This window comes from Apis laboriosa, unplaced genomic scaffold (assembly GCF_014066325.1).
Source record: "Apis laboriosa isolate Shangri-la unplaced genomic scaffold, ASM1406632v1 scaffold91_cov154, whole genome shotgun sequence".
Lineage (NCBI taxonomy): Eukaryota > Metazoa > Arthropoda > Insecta > Hymenoptera > Apidae > Apis > Apis laboriosa.
The window spans coordinates 498,546-508,672 of NW_025224773.1; the positions used below are offsets into that span (position 1 = coordinate 498,546).

Genomic DNA, 10,127 nt, shown 5'->3' on the forward strand with positions numbered 1-10,127 from the left:
CTCCGGTTTGTGCATCGTGAAAACCGCCTCCTCCTCTTTGATGCCTGTATCCATCGTCTTTTCGAAAGATCATAAGAATTCACGAAGAATTCAATATTTAACGATTAATGTTTCGTTGTTCACGTCATTAAATGAATTATTCGAAAACTATAATAATTCAATGAAATATAATAATTCAATGATTAGAAATTGTATTCATATTTAAGTAAAATTAGCAAGGTATACCTAAACATTTATCTGAATTAAGTTTCTTTTTAGAGGGATTCAGAGAATGAGAAATTGAAGGAATGAAAATAATATCTGATTGAATAAAATAATTATTGTAATTATTGTGTATAAAAATTGTATTCGTTTAAGTAAAATAAGCAAGATATACCTAAACATTTATCTGAATTAAGTTTCTTTTTAGAGGGATTCAGAAAATGAGAAATTGAAGGAATGAAAATAATATCTGATTGAATAAAATAATTATTGTAATAAACAGGTTTTGTTTATACGATATAAGAATTTTTAAAAGAAAATTTTATTATGATTTTCGTTCGAGAAAAATAATCACACAAATAATTTTTTACGATTTCCTTTTTCACGAGTATGAGAAGATATTATAAGTAATTCGCTATTTTCTAGTGTGCTTGGTTTAAGAAGATATCATCTTTCGCTTTTATTTAGAAAGTTCAGAGTTTGTTCTTTTTCTCTTTATCACTTGAACCGTAACTTTTCTTATTGCAAGTTTTTATAAACTTGAAAAAGAATTTCATAGATTATGCGCAACGTACTGTAACGTTCTTGATAACGATAGTTCAAGGGATTAATTTTTTCACGGTGGAAGAATTTAATACTCTTTCATATATAAATGAAAATTAGCATAATAGACAATTGTATCGATGTGTATAATGTATAATCGGATATGTAATTAAAAAATAAATCATCATGAAACTTACCAGTGACGTTAAGTATGATATGCTGAACATTGTTGCACTCTCGATTCACAGCCAAGTAAGTAGCTTCACATTTGTATAGGCCTTCATCCTCCAACTTGACGTCAGGAATCTTCAAGAACGTCTTCGACGAATTTGTCGTGTATTGTATGTCAGACCTAGAAACACAGAAATAACGAACATTATTACAAGATAATAATCAAAATATATTCGCAATAAAAATCGAAAAAATTGATCATCCTTGCAATTCTACGACTTAACGATTATTTCTAAGAATTTTCTTTATGACGTTGATTTACAGAAAAAAAAGTTTGAATATTTAATTAAAATATAAGTTAAATAATCTTAATTCTTAGAATGCATATCACGAGAGATTTCGAGCAATTATTATTAATTTTTGCCAACAATGATACATGAACAAATTTTATATATTATTTATTATATTTTTCCACTTGTATAGATTACACTCCAGTTACGTATGTTTTCAAATTTTATGAGCCAAGATCACCAATGATATTGAACGACAGGAATAATTCTTATTTCTAAACGAATGATATACGTGGTTCGCTGTCGTTCGCATGATACATTTGCAATCTCATTAGTAAGCCGTAATGAATAGAACAATGAAGCGGATCAACCTGCATACTGCGTTGTTAAATCGATACCGCTTTACTTACGCCAGTAAGGAAACAATAGGATTAGGATTGTATACAATACAATCGCATATTCTATTTGCCTGATACAGTTGCAGCGGTGCATCAATCACTGTCGATAGAACTGGTACAATGCGATTGACAGATCGTCAAAATCATTCGACTTCGTTGAACGATTCGAATGGACGATTCTTTTGGGTGAATCGATGATTTATCGAGCAAAAAATGAATATAACCAACGACTAGTTAACTAGTCGAAGGAAATAATTCGATATGATACCAGATGTTTCGACACGAGTGATGTCTACTGTATTTTCCTATGCAAAATTGAGTCAAAAAAAAAAAAAAAAGAGAATACAATTTTGATTTTTCCCTCATGGCTTTCTCTACAGGAATTTGAAATCTAATAAAATCCCTTCCCTAATTTTCTAATTGCTATCCCAAAATATTTATTGTATGCTACAAAAAAGCTTATAATTATACTTTATTTGAACATTTTATATTAAATAATATAATTTTGGAAAATTTCAATATTACACATGATTATTGGAGATCATCGATATAATTCGGAAAACAATCGGTGCCAAAATAACTGTGCGACTCGAAATCGTATTAAATCGTATTGTACGTGTGTTATAATTAACAAATCGATCGAAGGCAACAATTCGTTGCACGTCAAACAAATTACCAAATCAGACGATTGTTTAAATCTATCGCCGATATTTCATCATATTTCTCGAACTCTGAGCGCGTCGCAGTTTCGGTTCGTTAGCAGGAATGCTTAGGAAATCGGAGGTACGACGAACAAACCACGGGGTGGCGCAATATATCCGAATACCGGCGATAATTGTTATTAACTAGTGCGTTTGTTCATTAATGCAATGCACTTGTGTTGATTGCCAACGGAATGATACACACACCAGCTGTACAAATAAGCTCAACAGCATGTAAAATGCCAATCCACTTGTGCTCTCCTCGTATAATCTATTTATTGTTGCTGATACATTCGCGTTGCGTGACGTTTCATAATATTATGAGTACGGAATCTGGTTGCATTGTTGTGTTGAGGGAAGATTGAGGGATTCGAGATGGAGTCATTACGCGGAGGAAAAGAAGATTTGAACTAGCGTGTAGAGGAAGAATATGAAGAATTTTTGGAAATGAGTTTTCTTTTTTTTTTGAAAAATAAAAGTCACTGAGATGTGGAAGATTTTGAGAGAGTTTTCTATCTCGATAATGGCATCGAAGATCAGGGTATAGAAGACATGGAATATACAAGAAGAGGAGATAGACATATGTAATGAAGTCTAAGTAGAAAAAGAGAATGGACAATGATGAGAAGAATGTGTAGTAGAGGAAGATGTGTGCGTTAGTAATCTTAAGATTTTGGTTATTTATTTTCATTAAAAGATAAAATATTATTTTTGTATTTTATCTCGTAAAAAATTGATGAATGCCAATGATTTTTTATATCTAATTTTGTGTTTGCAAATAATAAACTAATTGGATTAATTTAGTTTTTGAAATATATGCTTTTCTTTTAATAATACACATTTTATTATTTTGAATTTTTTAAATAAATTTTCTAAAAAAATTAAAGTAATATTTACTTTATCCTTATTTTTAAACTTTTCGTTGGAAAAATTTCTTTTTTTATATTTTTCGTTTTAAGTTTATACAAATACTTGGAACGTACAGAATTTTTTAAACTCGTCAAAGAAGCTTCGTTTTGCAAAGGAACTCGAAGAAACTCTCTGTCTCGTGTTTGGACGAATCGCGATCTTCCATTAAACTTTTCACGATATTCTGTCCTTGTCGGAACAGCTTCTCTTTGATCTCTTTAGTCGTCTTTTACAACTAAGTTTTATTATACAGCGTCATATTATATTTCCTAAATTGTTAAAATATCTTAATATTAAAGTTATAATACTTTTTATTTCTCAAACTACGTTAAACACGTCAATTGAAAAACAAAATATTTTATTGAAACTGTTTATATTGCACAAATTACAAATCAAGTTGAACAAATTTCTATCTAGTTAATTTATTTTATCTGATTGGAATTTAATTCATAAGAATGATTATTTAACAATTTGTTCCATCAATTTATATGAGAATATAACAAATAATGTTATGTCTAAATAGCAATACGTTAAAACAATAATTTATAGATTAATTTAATATCAATAATTTTTGCTTCAATATAAGAAAATAGGATATACAATATATTTCACAATTTTCGAATAAAGATTTTAAATATTAAAGAATCAAAATCATTCCTACGTATTCCCTTTCTATGAATCGTTTTATCAATTGATCAAAAACAAAAATCTCATATTTCTTTCGATATTTTCTAAATCTACCAAGTTTGAAAAAAAAGAAAATAAAAATTTTTAATATCAAAATCTTCTCAACAATAATAACCTAACATTAAAATAATTTTCTCCATGATCCTCACATTAATAAGTAAAAACTAGAGCATAGTATACGTATAATTAACTATTCTTTCCTTACCTACGCGCTAACACGCTAGTTAAATTAACTATAAATTGCTTCCATTAAAGCGTTTCAGCTAACCAGTGTACGACAAAACGAAAAAAAAAAAAGAAAGAAAAAAAAAAAGAAAAAGAAAAGAAAAACGCGCGTTTTGCACGAAAATGCAAGTATCGAGCGTCGAAATGATCGGGGCAAGTTACCTCGTTCAAATATATTTTAAATCCTTTCCACCGTCCAATACATTCTAAATCGAAATTCACGTTTTCCATTAGAGATCTTCCGCTCTATCCGATCCTCTTTGTCGCACGAGATCGAAGCGTACTCGCGTCTACTTATGCGCTTAAGCACGGTCCCGTAATCAGAAGGAATCGGAATTTCGTGCGTGTGATCGAGTATCGATCGAATTTCGGATGCTCGTTGATCCTCTTTCGAAAAGAATGCATAACGCCGTGGGTGAATTAAACACGATGGCGCTCAGAGAATAAAGGAAATAAATCGATACTTTTAGTGGATTTGTTAGAGATCTGGGAATGCAATTTTCTGTTCGATTTTTTCGCCTATGTACGGAGAATTTTAGTTTTGTTTCTTCTTTTTTTTTTTTTTAAAGAAATTATACTTTAGGAAAGAAAATAATTGAAGAATTGGGCTTTAAAATAAAAATGATAACTAGGAAAATGAAAGGATTTGCAAGTATTAGATGAAAATTTAATTTTTAAAACGATTGGTATTAAAATATTTTATATGGTATTTAAAATATTATTTTTTTATTTAATCGCTATTTCAAAGAAAATTTCATCTGGAATATTCTGTGTTAGATATATCTAGAAGGAATAAAAATATTCGTTCCTATTTATTTATTTTAAAAATCTATTTTGAGTAATTTGAAACGTAGAATTATAGAAATATATATTGTTTTCTAATTTTATCGTTAAGAAAATTAAATTGAATTTATCAATATCATATATAAGTATAGCTCAAGTTGTAAATTGATTTGTACAATTGATTTGCAGCTTAATTATAAAATTAATTAAATCATATGAAAAAGTGAAAAAGAGAAATCTGCAATATTGAAAGACAATCAATATTTTAATTCTTAATTATAATGTGAAGCAAATTTTAATCTGTGAAAACCTCCTTGATATTCTCTATGATAGACATAAAGAAAGTATCAAATTAAGTTTAAGATAGCAAACTTTTACTTCAATGGGATGTTCAGTTCAATGGGATTTTTGTTACTATATTACAAAATTGCATGCAAATATAAAACTTGTATAACTCAACTGTTATACATCTAATTATATAGTTTATAAATAGATATTTGTGCAAAGTGATATTGTGTAAATAAAAATGAATTTTTTTTATGAATTTTTGCATGATATAAAAGCAATGCAAGGTATATTCTGTTGAAAAGTTTTTCAATCTGTCATTCGGTGTATGGAAAGTGCTCATTATAGAATTAATTAAAAATTTAATTGAATAACGAAAACGTATAACGATATTGATTCAAATATTCTGAAATCCATAAAATTTAATTCATATTTCTTTTGAATTATTTATATATTATTGCTATTAAACTTAAACAACTTAAATTTTAGAAGCTCGTTGAAAATTATGTTTAAATTTTTTAATAAAAATTTTCATTGTATATTTTTATTCCCGGTATCAAAATATTGTAACAAAACATTACTGCATAATTCGCATTTTTGTATATTCAAGATATTAATTTTCAAGCTTAAAATTTTAGAACTTTATGAAAATATCATATTGAAATTATATTTTCTTTGAATTTTTATTTTTATAAGAAAAAATTATACATATTTGACTTTGCAAATGTTAGTATAATATAATGGATATATGATAGAATATTTCCAGAACCATTCAGAATATTTCCAAACATTTGAAAGTTTATAAAAATAGCAAAATTATATGATTCAATTTGTGAAACCAATTAGAAATTATGTAAGCAATATTTTTATCAACAATAAATTAAAGAATTATTTCTAAAGAATATTTTTCTAATCTATAATTTGTATCTTAAGCGATTTTCAATGTATTCAAAAATACAAATTTTAGAAATTCGTAAATAATAATACGATTCATATATATAATAATATTCAATTCATATCAATTCACGTTTAAATTATTATTTTAAAATCAATATTTAATATGCTAATATAATAATTTTGATAATAGTTAAACTAAATTCATCAAAGCATCAAAGATTAATTCAAGTAAAACAGAAATACTAATTATCGATTCGAATCAATAGAGTATATCCGAAACATATAGATACGAGATTAATATAATTGCTAATTATGGACACAGTTAAGATTAGCCCATTAGCGGTAGGATCGTGTAGATAGGAACCAAGTATTAATCATGCATTCCATTTGTCAGATGGTCTGTCCTAGAGATTGACGTACGAATCGCCACGAACATTCTGTCAAATCCTTTGACCTTCCGATGACCAATATCGCACTATTCAGTCGCAATATGTTTCTAACATACACGATCGATTGTGTCAAAACGTTTACGTTTCGAAATATGTCCATCGTATTCACTATTCGAACTCGTGTCGACTCTATGAAATTCGAACTAATAAATTTCTCTCACAGCAAATTGATTAAATTTACAAAGGTAAACATGAAATGCTTCGGTTATTCGCAAATGATCTGATTAATCGAATTAATCTATGTTTCCTTGAGCTATTTTCTCTAACCTATTTGGCTTCTTAAAGGTTATGTAGCATATAGGTGTTTGTAAAATATTATATTAAAATTATGGAAAGAGAAATATAATTTCTATTATATCATATATTGTATTTCTATAAAATTTTCCAGAATATTGTTGTATATTCATATAATGAATATTCTATATATTATGTACAGTGTAAGATTTTATTTGGAAAATTAAAAGAAAATGATTGTATATTTTATTTGGTATTTTGTATTTCAATAAAAATTTATTAATATGATTTCCTAATTAGTTATTATTCTATATATAAGTTAATTATTTTAATACTAAAAACAAATTTCATGACTGTCATTTAAGGCAGTCAAAAGAGGTTATAATGAGATTATTATTGTATAATTGAAATGAAAGATATATAATATATATGATTTTATCTTAAACCTTTGCTTTTTCTTCAATTATTTCTAATATATGTACAATACGTGTACAAAAATTAAGCCTAATCTATATAAAAGTGTAAATCAAATTATCAAAATCTATGTAACCTCATTTAACAACAAGAAATATAACCTATTACGAACTAATTCTCAAAAAACAGTTCGATCAAATATATTATTGGATCAATATACACAAAATCGAGAAAGATGAAATATTAAAGCGTATCTAAACTAAATATCAAGAGATTGTTGACGACAAACGAAATTTGTCATTTTCAAGTAGACAAATTCTACTGCGCACAATATAATAAAAGAAATATTTTTGCTTCCAGAATGGAATAAAAAGTAACAAATGTGTAAATACCTGTTTAGAATCCGATAATAATGTAGAAAATATGCTTCATATCACACACTAGGTTCATTAACTTCAATAAATACAACAAAACTAAGAGAATTTTCCACAATACGACAAACAAACGATCGGATAATAATGGCGACTGACATTTGGGCGGGAAACGTGGTAAGTGTCTAGTGTTCTAGTGGCGCTCTCGAAAATTGTGCAACTGCGCAATTAATAGCGCGTAATTCGAACGTACTAATATCAAATATAATATTAAATATTAAAATAATTTACTTTCTCTAATTAATTTCTATTGCATATATTTATATAATTTAACTATTTTAACATTAAAAATAAATTTCCTGATTATAATTAAGAGGCTATAATGAGATTATTATTGTACAATTGAAATAAAAGATTAATATAATTGATTTTATCTTAACCCTTTGCTTTTTCTTTAATTATTTCTAATATATGTACAATACGTGTACAAAATTAAGCTTAATCTATATAAAAGTGTAAATCAAGTTATCAAAACCTACGTAACCTCATTTAACAATAGGAAATATAACCTGTTACGAACTAATTTTCCAAAAACAATTCGATATCAAATATATTAGTGAATCAATATATAAAAAATCGAGAAAGACGAGATATTAAAGCATATCTAAATTAAATATCAAGAGATTGTTGACGACAAACGAAATTTGTCATTTTCAAGTAGAGAAATTCTACTGCGCACAATACAATAAAAGAAATATTTTTGCTTCCAGAATCGAATAAAAAGTAACAAATGTGTAAATACCTGTTTAGAATCCAATAATAATGCAGAAAATGTGCTTCATATCACACACTAGGTTCATTAACTTCAATAAATACATTCTAAAAACTAAGAGAATTTTCCACAATACGACAAACAAACGATCGGATAATAATGGCGACTGACATTTGGGCGGGAAACGTGGTAAGTGTCTGGTGTTTTAGTGGCGCTCTCGAAAAATTGTGCAACTGCGCAATATTAATAGCGCGTAATTCGAACGTACTAGTATCAAATATAATATTGAATATTAAAATAATTTACTTTTTCTAACTAATTTTTATTGTATATATAATTTAACTATTTTAACATTACAAATAAATTTCTTGACTATAATTAAGAGACTATAATGAGATAATTATTGCATAATTGAAATAAAAGATTAATATAATTGATTCTATTTTAACCTTTTGCATTTTTTTCAATTATTTCTAATACATGTACAATATGTGTACAAAAATTAAGCCTAATCTATGTAAAGTGTACATCAAGTTATCAAAACCTATGTAACCTCATTTAAAAATAAGAAATATAACCTATTACAAACTAATTCTCCAAAAACAGTTCGATATCAAATATATTACTGAATCAATATATACAAAATCGAGAAAGACGAGATATTAAAGCATATCTAAATTAAATATCAAGAGATTATTGACGACAAACAAAATTTGTCATTTTCAAGTAGAGAAATTCTACTGCGCACAATACAATAAAAGAAATATTTTTGCTTTCAGAGTCGAATAAAAACTAACAAATGTGTAAATACCTGTTTAGAATCCGTTAATAATGTAGAAAATATGCTTCACATCACACAGTAGGTTCATTAACTTCAATAAATACAATAAAACTAAGAGAATATTCCACAATACGACAAACAAACGATCGGATAATAATGGCGACTGACATTTGGGCGGGAAACGTGGTATGTGTCTAGTGTTTTAGTGGCGCTTTCGTAGAATTGTGCAACAATTGCGTATTAATAGCGCGTAATTCAAACGTATTAATATTAAATAAAATATTAAATATTAAAATAATTTACTTTTTCTGATTAATTTTTATTGCATATATTTATATAATTTAACTATTTTAACATTAAAAATAAATTTCCTGATTATTATTAAGAGGCTATAATGAGATTATTATTGTACAATTGAAATAAAAGATTAATATAATTGATTTTATCTTAACCCTTTGCTTTTTCTTCAATTATTTTTAATATATGTACAATATGTGTATAAAAATTAAACCTAATCTATATAAATATGTAAATCAAGTTATCAAAACCTATGTAACCTCATTTAACAATAAGAAACATAACCTGTTACGAACTAATTCTCGAAAAACAGTTCGATAAAATATTTTATTAGATCAATACATACAAAATCGAGAAATACCAAATATTAAAGCATATATAAACTAAATATCAAGAAATTGGTGACGACAAACTAAATTTATCATTTTCAAGGACAGAAATTCTATTGCGCACAATACAAAAAAAGAAATATTTTTGCTTCCAGAATGGAATAAAAAGTAACAAACGTGTAAATATCTGTTTAGAATTCGATAATAATGCAGAAAATATGCTTCATATCACACACTAGGTTTATTAACTTCAATAAATACAGTAAAACTAAGAGAATATTCCTTACCACGTTTCCCAGCCAAATGTCAGCCATTAATATGTGATTGTTTGTTTGTCGATTGTGGAATATTCTCTTAGTTTTATTGTATTTATTGAAGTTAATGAATCTA

The 10,127-nt window shown here is 26.9% G+C and overlaps 1 protein-coding gene across 9 annotated transcripts in view; it reads right to left on the minus strand.

The window, feature by feature from the left end:
• The window catches only part of LOC122719620 (hemicentin-2), a 401,244-nt gene that overhangs the window by 97,198 nt on the left and 293,919 nt on the right, over positions 1-10,127 (minus strand). For all 9 annotated transcript variants that reach the window (XR_006347660.1, XR_006347658.1, XR_006347657.1 and 6 more), the window contains exon 3: positions 942-1,096. Coding sequence is in view for 2 of the 9 variants with exons in the window: in XM_043945581.1 (XP_043801516.1) it covers positions 942-1,096 (155 nt within the window). In the remaining 7 variants the exon portion in view is untranslated. The remainder of the gene's footprint in view (positions 1-941; positions 1,097-10,127) is intronic.